At 37.7% G+C, this 25,879-nt stretch overlaps 1 protein-coding gene across 6 annotated transcripts in view; it reads left to right on the top strand.

Annotated features, from left to right (window-relative positions):
- The window catches only part of BNC2 (basonuclin 2), a 352,999-nt gene that overhangs the window by 195,086 nt on the left and 132,034 nt on the right, over window positions 1-25,879 (top strand). For all 6 annotated transcript variants that reach the window (XM_033086194.1, XM_033086195.1, XM_033086193.1 and 3 more), the window contains exon 3: window positions 15,537-15,639. In XM_033086194.1, the coding sequence (XP_032942085.1) occupies window positions 15,537-15,639 (103 nt within the window). The remainder of the gene's footprint in view (window positions 1-15,536; window positions 15,640-25,879) is intronic.

The raw sequence follows: 25,879 nt of genomic DNA, 5'->3' as shown, positions 1-25,879 counted from the left end.
AGAAGCTGGGAATGCACTAAACTCACCAAACTTTGTCTCTGAGGATGTGTGTTGATTTTTAAAGGTGCTGAACACCGACAAATCAAAATGGACACTTAGAAATTTATAAATACAAGGTGCAAATAAGCACACTGTTTGCTCCTTTTATTAAAATTAACTAGGAGATAAATGGGTTCAAATACAATGTATGCTGCCAGGCGGGAAAAGTTGCTCTTACTTTAATGCATAGTATTGGAATACATTGTTTTGGATGGGTAGCCTGATGGTTGCTGAGATATCTGTATAGCTGTTGTCATTTTCTGTTGAATGTGTGTGTCCAAATAGATGAGTTTTATTTAGTAAAATAGCTTATGTTAATTAGAAAAAAAAAAAAAAAAGGAAAAAAATGTTCTTAATTAGTCGGTTTACTTTTTCTGCAGAATTTTTAAAGTTTATGCATGCTGAGAGTACAGTTTTCCTTATTCCAGATTGAGATATGGGAACAGATTCTCACAACCAAGTCATAACTCCCATTGCCTAGTCTATCTTAGATTAGTAGATAAACGAGACTTCAGGATCCAGAGATAATATTTTAGTAGGCATTTCAAAATATAAATTCACCTGTTAGTGTGAAGAAGAAATGGATAACATCCAAGTCAGGCTGGTGACCACCCTGTCACTATATAAAATACAAAAACAATGGAAAATATAAACAAAGCAGATATTATTTTTTTTTCCTTTAGTCAAGTGTAGTACCTGAGTTCTCAACTGATTTAAAATAAATATATGTAATTACTGAGCGAATAAGAGAAGAGATTAGAAGAAAAACTGATTCTGTATTTAAATGTAAAATGTCCTGTTTGTTTGAATGAAGATGCCTCCCTAATTGCAAAACCAGGAGTGAGCACATTGATCTTTCCAAAACGACTTGATAGTCATTTGGCCCAATTCAGGTATAATAACTGTGATCTATGCAAGACAGTAATGCTAAGGAGTCTGAGAAGCATTTGGACAATACTCTCGGGTGCATGGTGTGACTCTTGGGGATGGTGCTGTGCAGGGCCAGGAGCTGGATTCCATGGTCCTTGTGGTGCCCTTCCAACTCGGCATAATCTCTGATTCTGTGACAATTCCATAAGGTCAGAAGTAAGAAATGTAGCATCTCTTGACTACTTGCTTTGGTGTTCAGGGGCATATTACTGCTACAGAATCTGTGGTAACAGGCTAGCATTTCTTACCTAACGTAGCAATAAATATGCAAGTGTAAAACTGGAGGCAATGGTATTTATAGGACTGGTGACAAATGTGAAAAACATTACTACTGTGTGATAAGCTTCATAGGCTTTGTTGGTCATCTTCTTGGAATTGTGCTTAAAAATTAGTTTTTCCTCACTTGCTTCTTCTTGTGTTTTAAACACATACAGAATTGCCAGACAGTCATCAGTCAAACTAATAAGAAAAAAAAAAAGAAAATGTTTCTGTTCTCCCTCCAACACTGCTCCCCAACATAAAATTTATTCTAGCTTCACTGTCAGCAAATTTCTTTATGTTGTCTCAGGTATCACTCAGGACTATTGCCTTAAACTGCAGCCACCTGATTCTAATTAATTATATTGTCTGCCTATGCCATCAATTATTACACATATTACTATAAAAAGGAGAATGGAAGTTACTTTAGATCAATACCCTCAGAGCTTCTGTTTGTATTGAAGGTCCTTTATGCTTCCCAAAATTGAGTCACAAATTGAACTGTGTAGAGCAATTGGAAGTATCAAGAAATAAATATTGCGGATCACTGTGAATGATCTGGAATTCTTTCATTAGATAAAGCATCTATCTCTAGTTGTCTTCCATATAGTCTTTTTACACCCATTTTAGTCCAACCAATTTTATTATTCTAATTTTTTCTTTTTATGAAAGTTGTTTAAGAGAGACATTGCTCACTTTTGCATGTGCCAGGATATTAAAGGAAGCCATGTCTTTCAAATTGGAGTTTCCTTTCTGTCAATCTTTTGTAATGAAGTGAAGTTTGTAGATCAGAAGAGGAAAGAAGCTGCATTGCTACATATTCATTGCAAAGATATTGTTTCTTCCATTTAGAAATATGACTGGGTCTGTTGTCTTCTACAAAAAAAAGGGTCATAATCTGGGATATATTGACTCCTGCTTCTCCTCACACTGCTTCTGAAATCTAGAAATTAAGTGACACTTCAGCATAGGTTATGGATTTCAAGTGGACTGAGCCTCTGTGTATCTCCTCTACCCACCCTGAGACAGACAGAAATCACTATGACAATTATGATGTACAGCGGGTGAAGGTAATTTCTGAAGGTGAGTTTGTGTTACCTCCCATATGCTTTAAACAAAGACTTGCAGACTAAGCATATCCTAGGTGTTGCATCAGCCAGGGCCACAAATCATATGGAATATAACTTTTTTTGAAAATTACTTTTGTTTTTATGAAGAATGTTGTCACTCAAAGGTCTGCTGGCACACGTATTCCCCAATCCCCTGGCAGTTTGTGGATTTTAGAGTTACTAAAATGCTTACCATGCATACACACATGAGGTTCTGTGCCTTTCATTAGTAACCCTAGTGTAGAGCCCTTCCTCAGTCTGATGGTACCAGACCTCCTAATTCTGAATGAGAAGAAATCTCTTCACATTTGGTCAAGATCAGATTTCTTCAATAAAAAAAGTAAAAAAAAGTTAAGTAATTCCAGAGTGATTAACAACTCACTGTTAGATTAAATAATTTCACTGCTAAAAAAACACCTTTGTAGAGAAGATGGTTACACCTGTGAGAAAGCTTCTCTCCAGCAATAAGCGAAATAAAAATTTCCAGCTCACATGAATTTTCATAGGTTTTAGCTGAGACCTTACAGAAAGTGTCTTTAAAGGTCTTGCAGGAGAGACCTTCACCATCACTTACAGTTTTCATTTGGCCATTGATTCTTTATTGGTGATTGTGAGCAATCATTGACACCAACTTACAGGGTTTCCTTGTAATTAAAACTTTCTCTGCTTGGAGAATGAAGCCTCAGGGTCTAGTAAATTTACTTGTGACTGTCTTGAATGTGAATATGCTATTCCATATTAAGAGAAACTTGCAAATGTTTCATGTTACCATTCAACCAACATAACAAACACAGTCTGCTTAACAGAGACAGGGAGAATGTATTTCCACCAAGATAGGTGTTGCAAATTGGTGAAAATGCAGCTCAAAGAAATGCCAGGTTGTGTGGCTTGCTCTGCTGGCAGTTTGGAATACGTCCCTTTTTACAGGAACTCCAGAAATGGGAATTCTTACATGATTTATTTGTGTGTTTTTCTTAGTGTACACATCGGTTTAATTAATTGATTGTGCAATATTTTTTTCTACCTTTATGGCATGTGAGTATATGTAAAGAGTAGGACGTATTTGCAGAATCAGGTGATATGGTTTGTTCATAGGCATTAAGGAATAGTGGTGCAAACCATCAAAGACCTGGAAATACAGGGGTTTTTTGCAAACACTTACTTGTCTTGTACTTTGTTTTTGTTTGTTTGCTTGCTTGTTTGGATGTTTTAACATATAGCTGTATCTTATCATTAGTATATTAAAGATAAATGTTGCCTGTATGTGCGACTTGGCTGTAGATCCTACTTTGATTTCACACATCCTCAGAATAAATTAAATCTCTCTCTGTGTACACTACAAACATGTTTTGCCAGAGAAAGCATATCCTATCTTATATGAGTTGGACACTATGTATTGTAAATCTGTGTAAATGTATGTTATAATGATTTAATGATTCATGAAGCTGATGATCAAAATTATTTAAATTTCAAGATTGTGTAGAGGGGAAGCCTGGGAAAACAAAGATCTGAACTCATACATGACAATGTAGGATGGAAACCAGCTTTGTACTCGTAGGTACATTATGAAAAAAAACAACAACAAAAAAACCCGAAACAAAAAGACCTTACCCTACTTGAAAAAAAGAAAGGCCTGATAAAGGTTCTGCTTCAGATTACAAAAGCAAATAAATATATGTATGTTATATTGTATTATATATATTCCTGTTCTTTAGTGTAGCTAAAGGACAACTTCCCATGAAATAATGCATTCCTTTAGAATTGCAGAGGATTTAAATAATTTTTTTAAACATTTCTATTGTAACCTACATCAAAAGGGCAGCTATGTTTCTTGTGTCTGACTATACATATGCATTATAAAAAAGTGAGTCTACTGTAATTACCAGTTTGCAGAGCGAATTCCTGCAGGGTTTGTACTCTCCCCATTAGTAAAAGAGATAAGTTGAAATGTATTAAAATTTCACTGTACAACTGGGAGTTTTTGTTCACAGTAAATGTGGTAATGTTTCTTCATTGCTTGACTGTTTGTGTTTAAATTTAGGCAGTGTGCCCAACAGGGACAAAATTATAGGATAAAGCTATGTATAAAAGAAAATCCTTCTGAGAAAACCAATAACATTTCTCTCTCCACGGCCTGCCCCCCTTCTTTCTCTTTTCTCTTTCTCTCTCTGGTTTTATTATATATATATATATATATATATATATATATATTCATATTTATATATATATATATGTTTATATATATATATATATATATATTTATATATAATTTTTTAAAATTATCCATTCTGGCCAAAGAGAGACATATTTCGCACTTACTGGAATTCTTCTCTCTCCTAAATAAGGTGAAGGGATAGAATATACTTTAGTGAACATTCATGAAAAAATATCCATTGCTTTCTTTTCAGGAAATACCAAAGAAGCAAAATTTAAAAGTTACATTAATAAAAGAAATGCATATTTAAGTAATTACAGTAAATTCACGAATATAAGCCGCACTGACTATAAGCCGCATCTCTGGGTGTTGGCAAATATTTCGGTTTTTGTCCATAGATAAGCCGCACCCGAATATAAGCCGCTTTGTCGTTCGCAGCGACGACCCGCGTGCAATTAGTAACAAAACCGCGGGAGGGCGGGGTTTACTGGCTGAGCTAAGGCTGTGCAGGCTCGGCCCGCTAGGGGCCGCTGACGGGACCAGATGGCCCAGCCCGGTGCTGCCGCTTGGGGCCGGCCGCCGCTGCCACTGGGCTCGGTCACCCCGGGTCGGCGCTGCCCTGCGGTGGCAGGCAGGGACGGAGCTTCCCCTGCTCCTACGGCAGCGGCGGCGCACGGGGACGGAGCTTTCCCGCGCCCGTAGCGCCGGCGGCGGGCAGGGACAGAGTTTCCCCGCTCCTGCCGCGACGGCGGCGGGCAGGGACAAAACACCCTGTCGGCTCCCCGAGCAGCGGCAATGGCTGCGCGCGGCTCCCGTCGGCTCCCCGGGCCACAGCAATGGCTTGTGTGGGGCTCCTGTCGGCTCCCCGGGCCGCAGCAATGGCGGCGGGCACTTCCCCCCCCTCCCCGGGCCGCAGCAATGGCGGCGCGCGCTTCCCCCCCCTCCCCGGGCCACAGCAATGGCGGCGCGCGCTTCCCCCCCCTCCCCGGGCCGCAGCAATGGCGGCGTGCGCTTCTCCCCCCTCCCCGGGCCGCGGTAGGGGCGGCCCGGGTCCCCCCTCTCCTCCCCGGGCCGCGGCAATGGCGGCGCCGGGCCCCCCCCCGTCTCTCCCCTGGGCTGTGGCAGAGGAGGAAAGAGAGCTCTCCCGCCTCTCTCCCCGCCCCCCGTGCTGCCTACAGGGAGCCAGGCTCCACCCGCGGTGCAACAAAGTAGCGATTTGTAACAATCGCAAAATGCCGACTTTGCAGCTGCTCGGCTCAGCACTCTGGCAGGCACTTCTGAGGTTGTATTAGCCGCTCCTGATTATTAGCCGCATTTCCGGTTTAGGAGCAAAATCTTAGTCAAATTGGTGCGGCTTGTATTCGTGAAATTACTGTAATTACTTAATCTAATGAGGAGAAAATTTTTCACCTATTTTTCTGAGGATGAGGCAAAAATAAACCTTGAGCGGTTTTCTTCTTATTTGCTTATATATCAGTTTTGTGGCTGACAGGGCTGGTCACTGAAGGAGCAGTGCAGAATCGAGTATTTTATTAACGTAAATAAGAAGTTATTGCTTTAGGGTAAAACTTAAGAACAGGATACATAGTATGGCGTTTTGAACGTGAAGAGAGAGAAAGGATTATTTTCTTTTCAGAATTACTTCCAAAACAAAAAAATCTTTCGTTATAATTCTTTTATGTAACTTCTGTAGAATCCATATTTGTCTTCAGTGGCTAAAATGCAGAGCAGTTTAGTGTAAATGCACATAATTATTTTTGCCAAATTGAAAACCCATCATTTAGAATCCAGAAAGCAATAACAATGAGAAGGAAAGAAAATCCTGATAGGTCAAACTTCCTAAAGAGCAGATTAGACAATAAATAGTTATTTTTGATATTATTTAAGGAGATTTCCTGAATAAATGACCAAAAAGAATTAGCTGTTTCATGGGCCATGCTGCATTTTACTTTGTTTAAATCAGATGTTGCTTATTCTTTCACCTTACAGAAGAAAGAGATGGGAAACAAAAAAACCCAACTCATTTTGCCAACACAACTTTGTGTGGACATTTACATTTTTCTTATAAGCTTCCCTGTTTACTTGTTAGAGGTGGTATATTTGCATATTTACATCTTTTCACAAGCAATTTTTACTGGACAGACTGACATTGAACAAAGCTAATTTAGAGATTGTGAGTTATTTATCTGATCACCTTAAAGACTTTGAACATTTTCATCATCTTCTGATTGATTTGTGGAGAAAGAATAGACGAAGAATAGATATTAGGCTTAATAAATTTGTTATTTGATTTAATAGATGGAAGTAATTCTTTTTGAACCACTTATAATCTACTGAACAAAATCTTCTTTTGTAGGTTACTGACCTAATAGTCCACATAATGTTAAAAATTGTTGACAATTTCCTTCCATGTTCTTGCTAGATCCACAGGTTCTATGTATTTTTAAGGGAGGGAAATAAAACCTTTTTTGATCATATTTAGTTTTAATTTATACATCATGTGTTTTTCACTATTGGTTTACATATTTTATTCTGAGATATCTCCTGTAAGGCAGTAGAAGTCTGTTGTAAATAGCGAGGCTGACCCCACACTATGGGAATCTCAGTATACTTTCTCCAATACAGTTGCCAGCAAGATACACTTGTTTTCTGAAGAACTATCACCTGGACTTTTCATAGAATTGTGGCATCATGGAGTGGTTAGCAGTGGAAGGAATTTTTAAAGATCATCTAGTCCAACCCTTGCCATTGGGTAGGGACATCTCCAAATAGGTCAGGTAGCTCAGAGCCCTGTCCAGCCTGACCTTGAGTGTTCCCAGGGATGAGGCACCCACCACCTTCCTGGGCAACCTGTTCCGGTGTTTCACCACCCTCCTCAAAAAACATTTTTTCCATATATTTGATCTAAACCTATCCTCTTTCAGTTGTCCTGTCACTACATGCCCCTGTATAAAGTCCCTTTCCAACCTTCTTCCAAGCACCTTTAGGTGCTGCAAAGCAGTTATGTGTACTCTCTGGAGCTTTCTCTTCTCCTGTCTGAACTACCCCAATTCTTTCAATCTTTCCTGATAGGAGATGTATTCCAGCCCTCTGATCATTGTTGTCCTTATTTGGACTCGGTCCAACAGGTGCATGTCCTTCCTTTCCTGAGGACTCTAGAGACAAATGCTCCATGTGGGGTCTCACCAGGGCAGAGTAAATCACAGGTCCAGGGCAGGCCAGTAAAACCAGTGATCTCTAAAGGAGGTAGTGAGTTGTGGTTACTTGAGATGAGTACCTGGGTTTAGTTTGCAGTGTTGTTCTTCAGAAGAGCCATGGTTAGAGAAGGGTATGTGAAGCTTCCTGTGGGTGCATCCGTGCATGTTCAGTACCTATCTGACAGTGACCACTGCCTTGGCAACCCATGTGGCTGAGCTCCAGTGACTGACAGTGTTGGTTTCATAGCAGAAATCTGGTTTACATCAGTAAGAACAAATGTCTGTATTTGCTAACAGCTCCTGGGCACAGGGATTCTCATTCTTAAATCAACTGTGTTTTTTCTTCAAATTTTAAGCAAAGAATCATTTGTCAGTCTTAATTTTTTCGGTGCAAATAACTTCGATGCCTGAGACCCTCAGGCTAGTTTTATATGCCATAGAAACATAGTGTGATACTGTACCTGCAGTCTTCGTGTAGTATCCTGTAGGCTGCCCTGTGAGCTGAGTGTCTAGAAGCAGCATGAGAACTCTACAGAAACTTCCTGAAAAATAAAACATATATGATGCATTATATTTCTCTAGAAAAGTCCAGGTAGCTTTCCTTAACACAGGTTTCTACTTTTACTGGTGTCTGGGATGGAACTGTAGAGCAACTCCTAAATTAATGCAAGACTACAAATGTTTTTTTTTTTCTTCTCTTCTAATTCCCCATTCACTTAACAGCTCTTCCTCAGGAAGAGTTGAAAACAGTTTTCTAGCATGCTTAAAGACTAGGTTTTCCTTACTCCAGGAAAAGCTGTTTTATCCTATTAACAACTTTCTCTCTTGTTAGCATCCTTTCCTTCATGTTATATTAGTAACTGTTTTCTTGAATGCCACAGAGAAATATAACTATATTGTTACCTTTCAAATTATATTTACTGAAAATAAATACAAGCAAGAAACAACACTAATATAATGTGATGTGAAATTGCTAATAAATACTGCAATGCAGTGAATAACTCAGAAGATACTTGAGTATCTCTAAATGGGAGAGAGATTAAAAATATCATAGCATTACATTAATGTTTCAGACCATTCAAATGCAAAGTAAACTTCCCCTTACTGTTTTTTGTTTTTGGAAAAGAATTATTAGGCTATTAGTATTGAAGTTAGTAATGAGCATGTATCAAATAAAGCTATTTTCTTTAGGTGATTCCTCTATATCTTTCATTTACTAGTGATAAAGTAAACATGTATAATATAAAAAAACTATTAAAAATTTTATGCCAACAGAAGAAATAATAATCCTGAAGGTTTCTGCCTTACCTTTTCCCTCATACCTCACTATGTTGTGTTAACATGTTGTGTTAGTTAGTCTAATCTCTGAAAACGGTATATATATTGCTATTACTTGTTTTCTCAGATTGGGTAGTTATAGATTAAGTGGTTAAGTTCATCTATGGCAGTGACAGACTCAGGATCAGTATCAAGGCATTCCCCCTCTTCCAGTCCAGTGTTTTGGCTGCTGAATTACCCATACAAGCATTTTAGTTGAGCTTCAAAATTGTCTTTTCTCATTGTATGATGGAGGTATACATTGCCCTGCAGAGACAGAAATACTTCTGCATGTGATTGCTTCATTCTGAAGAAAGTGCAACAAGCACTTCCACCCCAATTTTCCCTCCATCTTAGAAGTTTGAACATACATGAGAAGGGGAATAATGAATCCCTTGTTTTATTTTACTTGTGGATTTTTTGCTTTACCTGTGTTAAACTGCCTTTATCGCAACACACAGATTTTATCCCTCCTACTTTTCTGATTTCTCTTCTCCATTCCACTGGGAGGGAGGTGAGCAAAAGGCTATGTGTGGCTTAGATGTCAGCTAGGCTTAAACCAAAACAGTTCCCTACAATACCAATCTCACTACAGGAGAGTGACATTGTGCATTTCCTAAATGTCAGTATACAAATGTTCCTCCTTTTGGTGTTAATTTAAAAATAAACTATTCTACTGCTGATTTTCCAGCTATTAAAAATAGTGTGATTTCATTGGGATCTTTTTGACATCTCCACAGCAGAATTTTGCTGTGATCTTTAAAAAAAATACTTAATTCACAGGAAAAAAAAATTATTTGGATTCATAAAGTAAAAAAGAAGAGGAGTGACAGATTTTTTAGGAGTATTTTGAAGAACATATATGTGCTCTGAAAAGGAAAGAAAATACTGTGAACCTAAAATTGTAGTATGGTCCAATCCTGCGCTCAGAAATAATGTCATGTAGACATTATCTTCTTAACTTTATAACAAAGAAACAGAATGAGAAATTAATGGCAGAAGAGACTTTCTATTAAAATGTGTTGAAATATTTGTAGAGCTTATCTGTTGTCTTCTACTTCATAACTTATTCTGTCATGAGTCAACATACAGCAAAACAAGAGTGGATCTCTGTGTTTCTCATTGGTCCGACTCATTAACTTTGATTGTTTTGGTGTGCCATCATGTCTCAAGATCATCTAGTCTATGATGGCTTCAAGTTGTTCTCCTAATGACAGTGTGGTTTACTTTCAGTAAAATATTAGTTCAAAATTATGTAATTTTCATTTCCAATAGAGAGTAAAAGTGTTTGACAATATGTAAAAAAAGTTAATTTAATATGTTGTGTTTGGGTTTCACTTTTAACACTTCTCATAATTTCATGCAAATATTTCATTCATTAATATATAACGCCCGAGTTGCTTTTAGTTTTAGAAACATAAAGGAGATTATTTATTCTGTCAGTTAAATAGGGAAAGTTCTTGCCTGTATTAAGAAAATGCATAGAACTTGTGAATTGCCATCATACAAAATTTTTATCATACAAAATCTAAATTTCAAGTATACATATGTATACTTGTGTGTGTGTAAAACCCATGGCATCTTTGCTAACACATTTGTGTAGAGTGCATACTTGCTTATTCTTACTGATTTTAATGCAGCGTCAAGAACTGCACTTATGCCCCAGTTTGTTGGTTTGCAGTTTCACTAAAAAGATTTCACAGCACCAAATTACCATCAAACCTTGTGCTTCTGTGCCTGGTAACAGAGGATTTAGATTGTGTGAGCCGTGTGGGATACATGAAAGGGATATGCATTAGAAAGGTAGATGGAACATCGATGCAGAGAATGAGTGTAGTGGACTCCGTTATGTATTCAGGTGCACAGTGATATAGATGTGGAAAGAAGACATTTTTTTAAATAGCTTTTTGCACTTGAGAAAGGTGGGGCAAGGATATTAGAAATAAGACTCTGTTAACACTGCCACTGCATAGAAAGATGTGATTGAGATTCAGTAAGATGCTATTCAACCTCACAGAACTCTTAAAACCTCTTTGTGGGTTACATTATGAGGTTTTGTTGAAGAATTTATCTATCTCTCCAGAATGTTGCATCATTTAAAACTGCCTCCATCTTCCATGATCTCTTGTAAGTACTCCAGAGATGGAATCATATTTGTTCTTTGCAAGTTCCCTTCTTCTCCAACACTATCATCCCTTTCATGGTTGTTTGTTGACTCTCATCTCTTGGAAGCTCTGCAGAGTAGCCAGAAAGACTGATTTTTTCCATTACTACTGTAGGCTATTTCTATTAACATATGAATAAAATTTACTTTTTAGGTATGATAAAATTACCCAAACAATATTAATATCTTTGATCTGTGAGAAACCCAGAGAAGCCCCGTCTCACGTATTTTAATAGCCATACAAACTTACACATAGAAGTACAGACATCATGCTTTGATTTTTGGCAAAGTTACTTTCTTTTTCATTATGCCTTACAGGAAGAAGATCTCAAAGAGAGCTGTAGGATATTTTTCTCAATGTCAATTTTAAAATTTTGGATTTAAGGAATCAGCAGTATAAACTTTTTAAAATTATTCTGCTGAAGTCCAGTCCATTCCTGCACAGGTCCTCAAGGGCCATTGTAATTTTGATAGAAATAAAAGAAGCATTATATTTGGAACTCAGTGTAAGGGATGTATAAAAATGTCAGAGAATTCCTGCTAACTGCTGGCCATTGACATAGGAAACTATTTTGTCGCATACTTAAGATGTTAACCTGCAAGTTGTCATCTAAATACATGGTTGCCCATTAGATAATAGTCCGGTGATTTTAGTATTTCTTTCATTATTCACTGGTTTCTTCTCCTTCTGTTTTCTGTCTGTCTTTATTGGGGAAGTTACTGAGAAAAATCTCAGGGAAAATTTCTGTTTCTTTCTCCAAAAAATAGTGTAGTGTGCAAAGTCCCATTGCATAAAATTTTTATCAAAATCTTAGCAAGGCAGAATTACAGTTCATGTCTTGTGGAATGCCTAGCTAAACTCTTTCAGAAGCACTTTCTGGCAAAATTCTAACATTGGTATACCCTTGGATTTTCATACCTATACTTTAGCAGGTTGGAACAATGATTGCAATATTTAGCTGCTACATCCAGGATCTTTTTATTATCCCCACTTCCCACCCCACCGCTTTAAAATTAAGCAGTACCGGACATCCAACCACAGTTAAACCAACCCACTCAGCTACCTACAAGAACATCAGCTACTGTACCTTAAAATGCTGTTGCTGGGGAATGGAGGTCTGCATCAACACTTTGCATTCTTGGGTTAATCTATGCCACATTCACCTTCAGCTGCCCTTCTGGCCCTTCTGTGCCCTTGTTGCACAAGCTGTCAGTGACTTCTACTCCCAACTTGAGTAGTATTGAAAAACAGTTGAAAAATACTATTCATAATTGTGATGCATATCTTTGCAAGGCTCAGTGAGTTTTCCAGTTGCATTGTGAAGGTCTTCAAGCACATTACTTTCTTTCATGTTAATGAACTTTAGCATTCCAACCCTATGTATAGGATCACACGCTGTTTTCAGCAACTTGAATCTTCCTGTCACCGAGTTACACTGACTTCATGTTGGGTATTGTAGTAATCTCAGGTAGTTGCAATAATTCTGAATTAACTGAGTAAAGTGCAAAATTAATCTTTGAAATAAAGATAAAATTCTGTTTGAGATTTTCAATAGTCTCTACTACTATAGAATGACTCCAAATGTGTGTTGCATCTGCCCTGGCAACACTTACTGTCATTGTGTCTAGTTGTTGTTTAGGGAATGTAGCCATCAGACTAACAAAATTATTGGCCCAAGATCATGCCAGAGCATGAATTAGAATGAGTCTTTCCAGAACTAAATGAGCATCTTACAGCTTGAGGGGTAATCCTTATCATTCAGAAGTATGCATGGGATTCTCTGTGGTGGAATGGGAAACTACTGAAACCAAATTACAACCTGGCATCAGCATACACCCTTGGCAGAAAAAGCAACCAAGTAAGGCCAGGCTGGATATTTTGGCCATGCTAATTATCTTTTGATATTTTTTTTCACGCCAATTGATATTAATTTATAAAAATGCATCGCTCTTTTTTAAGACATTCCAGATTTATTTGTTGGAGGAAAAAGTTGATGTTTTCATGTTCCTTAAAAATTTGGGTGAATTTTTCGGGCAATATGTATAAAAGCTAAAAATCATACTAATTGGTTAGTTCAACACTTTATATCATCAATACTCGCTTTAACTCAGCGAAGAGGAAAAGAAACATGTAACCTCTAAATTTCCTCCCTTAGTTTGCAATCTATGGTGGCTAAATGGTTAATTTTTGAATAGGTGTAATAAAACTTACTCTTAAGCTGCAACATTGTATTTCAGGTTCAAGCTGAATCAATTTTTCACAGGCAACCTGTTGACCTGTAGGCCGAAAGTAGATAGGGTTGTAATGGAAATGCTGATGAGCCTTAATAAAGCAAGTCTTCCAAATGTCAATTTCATCTAGTACATGTACTGCACTATATTACACCTCTTACAGGTACTGTAAAAGACACATGAACAAGTCAAAATATCATCAAATACAACCAGTGTATGTCACATCAATGCAGAGATCTGAAAAAAAGGGGTGAATGTGAGAAAAATCTTCTATGGTAAAATAAGAATACCACTTTGAAAGACCTCCTTCTTGCAGTACAATTAATTACTGAGTTCATTAATTAATGAACATATTAGCAAAAGAACACCATTACTGACCAGTGTAGTCCTGATATATTACCAAGTCAATACACTATTGAACATGAAACAAGACCTTCCAGGAGATTTTTTTTCTCATAACCCAAAAACACATATATTATTCCTGCATGGTCAGCACTTCTTTGGTACCCTTATATTTCATATTACTAATTATTTTAATCACGCATCCATAGAGCTGTGTTTTATAACCTGGCTACTGAGTAATTGGACAGGTGACATTGGGACTGAGGCCCTGAAGTGTCAGGCATAATAGAACAGGTTTTTTTCCCCACTTGGTTTTTGAGAGTAAAAGGTTGTAAAGGAGCATATAGGATAAGAGAAATAAAAGACTCTTGTAACAGAAATTTGTCAGTGAAATACAGATATTAAATTTATCCATGATCTAGAAATGTCTTTACATTTATGCCTGATGCAGGTAAATAAGTTAAGGGATCAACCATTTAAAATAATTTTGATGCTTTTTCATTGTCAGCAGCCAAGGAGATAAGCCAGGCCGAGTTAATGCTAAATGTAATTTTTTGAAAGTCACTACAGTTAAGATTTTTTTTGTGGTATGGAAAATATCTGTGAGTGTGTGTATTAATTCTTCAGAAAAGGTAAGAGTCTTCATAATTCTTCAGTATTGCTGTGGCAATGCGTACCAAGCACCCTTCCTCCACCTTAGCCCCCAAGTAATCATTGATTGCATCTAAATCTATAGAGATATCTTTTCCTGGCAGCTCTGGTAGTTACAGTAGATTGTTAATCTGTGAATGATCAGAATAAGCCTCTCTGTTTCAGAAATCTCCATGCAAATTACATCTAAATGCATGCCATAAATTTATTAGTAGCAGTTTGAAGTGCACAGGTCATCTTCTACACTATTTAAAAACATATGTCTGTTACATTAGAAAGAGTCTCATTCAATTTATATTCACTTTCCTGTGGCTGTAGCTAGCCCTTGTCAATGTAAACCTGTGTAATTTTTCAAATAATTCTAAAAAGGAAGGTAAGAAAGTTATTATTAAGAAAGGTGTATTATTAAGCAAATGAGATCTCTGCATGGGGCTGGAGTTTTACCATTGCTTCTTGGAAACAGAGAAATAAATACATGTTTAACAATTGAGGAGTTTTAAGAGGTTAAAGGCTATTCCTAGGTGTTGAAGAAAGTGAGAGACGTAAAGGCAAGTTACAAGATGCTTTTTGAACCAGTCCTATTCTTGTATCTTGATAATTTTATTGTTTTGGGAATGCATAAAATCCATTACTTCTTTTTGCAGCAGAGTTATGTTCACCTAAGGGTGGACTCCAAAAACAAAATTCAAAAATAACCTTTGGATTCCATGGAAGTAGGGGAAATATATTTGTAGTTTTCCTTTCCATATATTTTTGTTTCCTAATTTTTGTCTGGATTTGAAACTGGTATGCTCCTATGGTAAGACATCACCAGTAACTTCCTTTCTTCATTAAGTCAATGTAAAACCGGGATATTTATGGAACTCTTACAGCATCCTCATCCTACCAACCTTCTGGATTTTTTTTTTCCTCTAAAGAAAATAGAGCAAATTTTAGAAAGACTTTAGGAATGTATTCATCTCCATGGGACATACTGATAAATGTTTTTGAAAGAAAATTAATTTCTACTTAAAAAAGGAGCAAGGCTTTGAATGTTAGGAGGGTGTGTTTTGCTGTACAGTTCATATTATTCTAGCCATCACAACAATTTTGTACAAGCAGTAAAAAACACATTAACATGTTTTTTCTATTTCTTTTTCCAGGCCATCCGCTGTACACTGGTAAATTGCACATGTGAATGTTTTCAGCCAGGGAAGATTAACCTGAGAACCTGTGATCAGTGTAAACATGGCTGGGTGGCACATGGTAAGAAATATCTGCTCTGGGCTTGTTTTTTCAATTCTTTCCGTCTTTACCAATATCTTTAAATAACAAGAACTGGATTGATACAGGCAATACTGGTACCTATTTGTATGCACAATCTGAGTTTGTGCATGCGTATGCATGGACATGCTTTTTTTACAGCAATTTGTTGGATGAAAATGAATCTGTTATTCTGGCAACAACTTCAAGTATCACTGGAGTTCAAAAGCTTGTGTACAGTTGAAAAGAATATTCTAGATTCCAGAAAATAATGTAGTTCTAGTAGTTCTTAACAGAAAGGCAAAATTTTCCAGAATGGTTGCGCAGCAGAGTTTGTATTGCAAAGAGGCATTAGCCAATAAGTCGTGGGGCCCAAATGGAAATTCAAATTTGCCAGTGTTAAACATTCAGATCTCACATGTTGAGAATGTATCCTATTTGGCAAAGAAAGTGTGCATATATGATTTGTGAGTTGAACCTCTCTTCCCATGTTTAAGTATCTTAATAAAGAAAGGAAGGATTAGAATTCCCAGATCAGGCATGAAAGGCATGAAAGGCATAAAAATTCACATAAAGACATTCAATTTTATTTATCCTTTTCTACTTCATGTTCTTGGAAGGGGTTTTTTTTTGATAGTCATTACTAAATTAGCATGAGAGAGCAAGAGAGAGCTATATAAACCTTTAGAAGGCAAATAAGAAGGGTACCTAAAATGATTTAATGAAAGAAAAAACAGGGAGGGGTTGGAGGGGGAAGAGAAAGATTACTATATGTGTGGAAGAAACTACTGTGGAAGTTTCCTTCTCATGATCTAGACTATAGGCATCTAAGCAAGCATGGCCCTCATTCCCCACTTCTGCCAGACATTCAGAGGTTTATATTCTGTGAATTTTATTTTATTTTGGTGAGAACTTAAGGGAAAGGTTAATACTTTCCTCATAAAACAGCCTTAATTTCTATTTATTTAGTTCATGCCTGTTTGTTTTTGTGCTTGGGTATGCTGACATATGGCAAGTGTGAATGCTCAAAAAATTCAACAGCATAGATTGACGGAGAAGTTTTTATTCACATGTACGGGAAAAGAAACAGGTATGCAGGTACCATACAGCCCTGTGTCACTGCTTAACATTGCCTCCAATCTGCCTAGAAATGCCCTAGTACCACCCATCTGGTTGCAAGTTTAATATATACTAGATTATGTAGGGACATAATTTATCCTTGTTACTCTTATTTCCCAGAAAATTATGTTCAGTCACTGAATTACCAGATTGACATTTCTTGTAAGAATCAGTAAACCTCACAAAATTTGTATAGTTCAGGTATTCTTCAGGTTTTCTGTAGAGTCAGTATCTGAGGTTTTGCTGATCAGAAGATAGGGAAGCACTATCAAGGCATTTTCCAGGGTGTCCTCCTGATGAGCAATAGAAACTGGGAGTCTAGCATTTAGATTCTGGCACATGGACATCCTGAATTTTCTTTTTAATGAGCATGTTTTGGAAGAGTTTGGAAGGGAATAATCAGATATTCCTCCCTGTGAATTGATTCTTCTCTATGAAGTGATTGAATTCAAAATCAGAGTATTATGACAGTGATCTGAGATTACCACAGTATACATTATGGAAATGTCCCTGTTTTACAAATACAGAGAGTTGACACCAGAAGGTGATGATTTGGGATACACCACCTGCTCCTATACTTGAGTGCTTAACATTTCACACAGAAAACTTAATACAGCTATATATTATTAGGAAGTGTTTATTTTGCTATTGTACCACATGAATAATGTGGTGGAGGTTTTTTTGTTTGTTTGTTTGCTTTTTGTTGGGTTTTTTTTGTGCACTTTGGGTACATTCATCTGGAATATTTACATTTTATGTCAGAGTGCGACAACTCAAATATATGTTTCACATATCACAAACATGGTCTTACAAATTATTTTCTGGAGACAATGATGTATCTGCTTCAATTCTTGATCTTAGCTTCTTTTGAGAATTTTGAGGGTAGTATTCAGGTAACAGATCAATTCACTGCACTACACTGGAATTCAAAATTACTAAAATCAGGTTACAGTTCAGGAGTCCTTTACTTTAAAACCATTAGCACAGTACTTTCAGAGGTTGTTCCTCGAATGCAAAGAGTATTTCCTGCTGCTTTAATTAAAGGATTTCCTTATGATTTTTATTAATGAATTTCAACTCAGCTTCTTTAGTGCTCTTTCTGAATGCAACTATCAAAGAATAGGTTTTTCCAACAGGAAGCACTGTGCTTTTTCAGGTCTGATAACCTAGAATCATAATTAACTGAATAGATCAAAAAATAGCTTAGAACTGCAGTTTACTTTTGCTGTACTTGACTAATCTGTGTGGAGTTAATTTATTTTAATAGCTGCCATTTAAAACACTGGAATTTTTAGAGGAAGGAGGAAAAGGCACACAGGCACCACTGTACTATTGCACTTAGCAACTGCTGGCCTGTTTTCGTCGCTCCTGCCTCCATTGTCTTTCTCATGGTTTTCCTTGATCATCTAAAATAAGCTGCACACAACTTGAAAGAACAGGTTTCCTACCAGTTCAGATACACTTGTCTGGAGCTGCCAAACACAGGATTCCAACTATGTTAACAGATAACGTTGGAAAGTACTTTTGTGGCCGGATAAATGTTTCTGGTTTTGAAAGCTGACCTTATCAAGGTTTGACCCCCTGTACTACAGTGACAATCCTACCATCAGTTTTATTCCAGGCCAGAGCCAAAAGCTGCAGAGAGCATAGCAGCATTATCAAGTACTGCTTTGCATCATGGAGAGTGGGTTAGTCCTAGGATGCATCTCGGAGTATTTAAGAGATTTGGGTGACTACACTGTTTTCATGTTTTTTAGCTAAAGCCTGGCCTTCATATTGTCAGGTTGAGTGGTGATTTATTTTCCAACCCAAAAATTAAATGGTTTAAATTGGATAAGCCATCTCTTAAACTTTAAGCAGTCAAACATATAAAGTCTGTCTTGACTTCTTTTTTTTTTTTTTTTTTTTTTTTTGTAATGGTAGCCATAATTTGTATAGATCATATGGAAAACAAAATCTCATTAAAATCTCAACAATCAATTTTTAAAGGAGAATTTATTTTAGCTCAATAAATTGGTATCTTGTGGCTCTTAAATAATATAGTACTTAGGTGACTACAAAAAATAATACTTGAATGCTTGATTTGTTCTTCTGCTATATTTTTTTGCATTAAAATAAACATTCTGTTTTGTGAAGATAGTCATCACGTTTTACTCTCTTTAGCACAAAAATCACTGAAACTTTATTGGAAATAATGAAAAAAACCTACTCTATTTGCCATGTGCTTTTGTCTAGCTGAAGTATCTTAGCCTATGAGGAAAGAAATTGAACAAGTCTGCAGTAAAAAGATGTTGGTTTCATTGACTTTGCATTTTGTCCTATGTACTTGTCATTGATGTCAGAATAACTACCATACCACTAACAGAAACACTCTTATTGTGTCTTATCCGGTAGATCAAAAGACTCAATGTAGTATCAATCAAGTACAATCTTAACTACTCTCATAACACTTTTGCCCCCAAAAAAGTGCTAAGGTGACTCAGACACTAGCCATGTGGGTTACAATTTCACCTTGTAAGGGAAGTTTTCTGATGCTGTGCTAGTATTTATATAATACAAGTGCTACCTTGCTGTTAATGAGACCAAGAATGGAAACAACCTCCATTAGAAAGTGGAGAATGTCATAAAGTCAGATGCATAACATGACTGTGACTACTTCATTTAGAATGGATGAGTTTTCTGAATTTCTACATGGTAGATCATGAAATTGTTAGGTAAAAGAAACCTGAAATTAAAACTAAAGAAAGAAAGGATAGGTGGAAATAAATAAAGAAAAGAAACAGAAGAATGCTGTGGAAATTTTAGAAATCACATCTCTCCCTCTACCCTGAAATTTCTGAAAGGACTTGACATAGGAAAAAGGTTTAGAATTTAAAGGTGAGTTGCATGTGAATGAGATAGGAATGATTGCTCTGTTGAAATTAAACTCATTTGAGTTCCTATGTTTGTCTCAGTCCAAAGGTGTTAAGTAAAAGAAATCTAGATTTGCAAAGTCAAAGATTATCCCTAACAAAATAAAACAAGATGAAAACATGTCACTGATCTTAGAGTCTCTCTAAAAGCTGACAGAATTGCCATGTTCTTTACTTAAAAATGGAACTTTTTAAGCAGAGAGTAAATTTTTTAAAATAATTTTTAAAAAAGAAAATAGGAGAGAAATGTAATTATAGTTGACTAATACAATAATCAGGTTATTTCTGTATTGTCTAATAGGATATAAAAAATCATCACAATTTTTGATATCAAACACAGTTGTTTCCTTTTATTCAATTTATGTAATTATTTGAAATGCTTGGAAAAAAATTTTATGCGTTTTTTTTAGATTTTTTAGCAAAGTAATTCTCTGCAGCTCATTGATAATGAAAGCTAGCTTTTAATGATTTTTAAAGTAAAACTCTTTTAGATGTGTCTGGCTTTTCCTGTCTTTTACTGACAAGATCATTTTAATCCATCTGTTATAACTTTCTTTTGACCCTGAAGGGGGAGGTATATTTTTCATTACTGAGTTGCTTCCAGGAACCTTACAAGATTAACTTTCATTACTGGTAAATACTTTTTAAAGTGCCCCCCTTCTGCCTATGACATTCCTTTATGCTTCCCTTCAGCAGGATTTTCCAAAGCAACCAATAGAACACAGAGAAAATGCACTCTATTATCTTGTGGGCACTCTGACCCAGTATCTGGTTTTAAAGCCTGCCACATGGTTAGGAATGATGTGATGTAGTGTTTGCTTTGCATTACTCTGGTATCACCCTTAGTGCAACTCCAGCTGAGGTGAAACCAAATCCAGGTATTAGGGCATCTAAGACAAATAATATTGTTTCAAAAGTTTATGAGACAGAAGTGGCAGAAAAGAAATAATGCCCCAAAAACAGATAGGAAGACTTCTTTTTTATCCTTGTATTTAACTGATACTTATATAACAATATGGTCAAGAGTTTAATCCTCAGGCAAATGTGACACCCTCGGGTGTCAAGCTATGTTTTCTCTAGGGGTAAAGCACAGGCTCTACCCTACATATATTCACACTGGTACCTGCTTGGATTTCTCTGGGAATCTGTTCAGTTTTAAGTACAGTAATTTCATGAATACAAGCCACACTGACTATAAACCGCATCTCTGGGTGTTGGCAAACATTTAGTTCTTTGTCCATAAATAAGCCACACCTGATTATAAGCCGCTCTGTCGTTCGCAGCAAGGACCCACGTGAAACAAAGTTGCCAAATAGTAACAGAAGCGGGGCATGGCGGGGTTTACTGGCTCAGCTCGGGCTGTGAGGGCTCAGCCCACTTGGGGCTGCCAACGGGGCCACTGGGCCCAGCTCAGTGGGGCCACTCGGTGGAGCTGCTTGGGGCCAGCCGCCTCTGCCACTAGACTCGCTCACCCCGGCCTGGCGCTGTGCCGTGGTAGCAGGCAGGGCCGGAGCCTGCTGCTCCTGCCGCAGGAGGCGGGGGCAGGAGCCCCCCGCTTACCCCACAGGCCACGGGGATGGCAGCACGGGGCCCCCCCGTCTCTCCCCCGGGCTGCAGGAGAGGAGGGAAGGAGAGAGCTCTCCTGCCTCACCCCGCCCCGCGCTGCCTGCAGGGAGCCAGGCTCCACCTGCGGCGCAACAGAGTAACAATTTGTAACAATCGCAAAATGCCGGCTTTTACTGGCAGGTTGCTCGACTTGGCGCCTTGGTTTCCACTTCTGGGGTTGGAAATGTCAGAAAATGATTCACATATTAGCCGCTCCTGAGTGTTAGCCACATTTCCGATGTGGGAGCCAAATTTTAGTCAAAACTGTGCGGCTTGTATTCGTGAAATTACTGTACTTTTTTCTCTTCATCCCTGCCACATCCAGGACCTCTTAACTCAGTCAGGAAGAAGTTAGACCTTTTCACTTCTACCCAATTTATTTGGTTTACACTTCTGGATTTGAATAAACCAATGTCCTTTGGGCATGGTCAGGTGAGATTATAGCTGCCCAGGCATTAAGCATTCAGCTAAGAACTGATTGAGTGTCTGGTAAGCCCTAAATAGGCCATGACCCATTCGGAAGCACAGTGCCTGTTTCTGCTGGGTTGGCCCACTTTCAATACTAAAAGTGAAATCTTTTCTCATTTTGAACATTTTATTTTCTGAAAAACTTTAAAATTAGCAATCTTACTTTATGCTTTCACAGAATTCTCATCAATATAATCAGATACAAATTGGCAACTCTGCTGCACTTTTTAAAATGATGATTGCCCTTGATTAGCTATAAAATGCCCACAGATATTTAGGCTAAAATTATTTCAAATGTGAGAGATATTGTCTTTGGGGTGCCCATCATTACTGAATTTACATTTTACAGAGAGGGCTTAATCTCATTTACTACACCCGATACCACAGGACAAAATTCTAGGAGTTGTCTCAGGTGATGATGTCTTAGCCTTTTTTCTAAAGAAGAGAATCTATAAGGAAACAAATAGACTTGCTGTGTGCAATATGGAGCAAAGGCTATACCGGCAATGACTTTAAATTAGCACCTGGAATTCTTCTTCCCAGTCACAGTAGAAGCTGCCTTTTGGAAACGTAGTCAGCAAAATCCATGATCTTGAGTCCTTTAAGTATGATTATAACAAATTTGCTACGTGGTGTAGCTTCAGGTAGGGGCAAAAGAGTGTCTAGTGATTGCTGATTCCCAAGTGATCAGGATAAATTCCATGAGACATGGGAGTTCAAATCACCAACAGATTTGTGGGGAAGCAGTGGTGGACTTCTGCAACATGCATCCAATTCAGGATGTTTAGGTGACAGTACCTGCTTACTTGTCTCTTTTAACACCTATGCTGCTGCACATGAATTGCTGTGATCTGCTAACCACTTTATCATTTTATTACAGTTTATTACATCATAAATTTTTATATCTTCTTAACGATCCTACAAGAAGCTTAATTGTTTATAGGAACATCCTAATTAACTAGAGTTCACTAGGTTAAGCAGAACACAAATTGAAACAGCTCTAAATGAAACAAACCCTACTACTTCATTCCATATAGCTTCATAAGGTTAAAATGGGATTTGACTGCAAGAATAAAAAATTCATACTACCTTCAGATGTCTAAATGATAATACCATGGGTAACTTTACCTCAGCTTTCTCTTTTGCAAATTTGAAATTGAAAGGAAGAAACTTCTTTTACCTACCAGGAGGAATTTAATTTTGAGCTATAGCATTTTGAGGACACTTATCCCAGATTAATTTAGCAGACAATAGTGTTACTCAATTATCCCATTTCCATATGGATTTTAGAAAGGGAAAAGATAATACAAGAAATGTACAACATGAGTCTCAGAGACTTTTCTAATTGTATTCTAATTGATTACAGTCAATTTTTCTGAAGCTTATTTAACAGGAGCAGAAATGGCCAGAGTACATGAATTGGGATGGGTAAGACTGATGTGCATGAATGGTAGAACTAGTTTTATGAATCAGTCTTCCCAGGGTCTGAACACCTTCAACTATCAGCAGCCTTAAGACAGCAGGTTTTCCTGGAAAAACTGAGGTGGTTTAGCACATGTGGGAGAGCATTTCTAGGCTTCAACCAGAGTTACACCCTAAACTGAAACACCACCATGGTCCTGGCTTGCCTTTGTGGAATACCTCTATGACACCAGTCGAACAGAATGATATTAACAGGTAGGCAGCGCCCATTACTAGTTTTCAAGGCTGCATAAAAGATGGAATAGGTTGGCTGAAAAGAGTTGGAATTGCATCCCCCCTGCCCTTTAAATATAAACGACACATCTTGGCAGAGCCAACTAAGCTAAGGCCCTGCTTTCATTAGAAGGCTGCATCAGACAATCTGTAGAAATCCCTTCACACTTAGAATTTCTGTAAAACTGTGAATCACAGTTAATGGAATTGAGGTGCATTAGGATTAAGATGGAAATGCTCCAAATACAGACCACAGTCCAGGACTCCCAAATGTGCTAATGTCTTACTGTGTATAACATGTCAACTAAATGATGTTAGGGTGATTCAGACACATATCAAACCCCATATTACCATTATTAAGGGAGAGAATAGTTTTAAGAAGGTGATAGGATGGGGATGTTTAGCTTTGGAGACAAGAGACAGGAAAGTTCAAAGTTGAATGACTAGTCAAAGTAATAGAAAGATAATTTATTTAGCATCTTCCATTACAGATTGTAGATTTCAACACTGACATCATTATTCTATGTGTCACGGAGCTGCAAAAGCAGACTATCCAACCAAAATTTCTGAGCCAGTAGTCAAAGGTAGTGAGAACACTGACCATGCCTGCATCATTAGCACAATTCCTTAAGGTCTGACCAGGGTAGTCTGAATGAGAAGCTGGTAACTGTGTTCATTGACAATCTCAGGCATTGCAAGGGAATACAGTCAGCTCAAGGGTCAGCCACAGGCTTCAATCAGGAACAAAAGAAGGTAGGGCCAAAGGTGGGATAGAAGACCAGACTGTAACATGAGTCTGAGGTAATCTAGAGGACAGGACTACAACCAGACACACTTACAATGTAGTACAGCAGGGGAAGGAAGGTCCAGGCCTGAGCTTTAGTAGGGGTTCTGAATCCCTGGACTCAGCATCCAGGTTGGTGGGCAAAACTGTTGCACCTAGGACTGTGACACCATGATCTATAGCTGCTGTCTGCAGCAGAGGTGACTGCTGATAGCAACACACACAAAAGCAATTGTGTGTTGGAATGCTCACATGATTAATCTACATGTGTTTCTCCATCACTAATCATCAGACTAATCAGCCAAAGTCCTCTTTTATATAGGTACCAATGCACATACTGATGGAGAGAGTACTACAAGGTCCAAAGTCCACACAAGAGGCTCTGTATCATCTTCCCTACCCTGATCCCATTAGTCAGGTGTCTTCATTCCTGCAGTATGCCCATGCAGGAAATTTCCCGCCCAGATATTTTTCTGAGAGCTTGGGGTGAAGATCCTTTACAACATGTTCCTTTGAATACATTTGTTGCGAAAAAGAAGTGGGGGAGAAAAAGCCTACTATTTAATTTTTGTTATTAATTTAGATGGCCAATTCTGGATCAAAGGCATGCTTTTGAGGTACCACTGCATAAACTCCATCTAACCTGAATTTCTGGGAGAAAGCATTGAATTTCTGGGAGAAAGCACTGGGGGCTTTTTTTTTTTTTCCCTTTGCAGTTGTGTTTTCTACTATCAAAGAAAAATGTTTTTTTCTATAGAAAGAAAATATAAAGGAAGACACCTGTTTGGCTTGCAGGAATTGGCCAAGGAGGCTGTTTTCCTGGCAGTCCAAAAGCAACTAGCATAGGGCCCCTTTAAAAAAAAAGGTCAGGATTCTTTTTTTTGCCCCCCCCCACCCCACCCCATTTCATGTGAGCATTGGCAGAAACTCTGACAAGCAGTTCTTCATATTTTATTATGTTCTTGTCTGGCAGAATCTCTGTCAGGCAAAAACCTTGTCAGCGGAAAACCTGTCGTAGGATCAGAGGAGACAAAAACAGGTGTCACAGAGGCAGTCAAAACTGAAAGAAAAAAAAGATTAGGCTAAAGAGAGAAAGGCAGACAATTACATTAATGCCATTGCTTTTATCTTATAGATGTGTGTTATTATCTCGGGATGCTGAGTGCGCAATTGCCTCAAAGAAAAGTAGACAGGAGACAAGGGGAAACTTGATAGTTATTAACTGAAGAGGCAGTGTGTCAAAGCTGGATGGGGTTCAAAGTTTTGTAAAGGGATAAAAAAATTGCAGACAGCAAGCAATGTCTGTGAACAAACTGTGGTTCTGCTTTTGGCTACATAAACCTAGTAGCATTCTAGATATTTTAACTTGGAATCAGATCATAGACAGAAAAATTAATGAAAGTTTTCATTCAGTCTTTTTTAATAACATTTATTTTATGTACATGCAACTGAAGTGCTGGGGGGATTTTTGTTAGAGCATGAGGCATGGTGAGGCATGAAAACATATATCAGTTTAGTTGCTGTGTTGTTTAGGTTTGGAACACCTATTATCAACACATGTTTAATTTTAAAATGCTATTAAGAAGCCTTTTACTAAGTGTGAACATCTGTACATGCAAGCTGTAAATTAGCAGATCACGTGTCCCTCTGTCAGACACTC

Source organism: Catharus ustulatus, chromosome Z (genome assembly GCF_009819885.2).
Source record: "Catharus ustulatus isolate bCatUst1 chromosome Z, bCatUst1.pri.v2, whole genome shotgun sequence".
NCBI classification, from domain to species: Eukaryota; Metazoa; Chordata; class Aves; order Passeriformes; family Turdidae; genus Catharus; species Catharus ustulatus.
The sequence above is the reverse complement of the archived record's forward strand: the minus strand, read 5'-3'. Positions and strand labels throughout refer to the sequence as shown.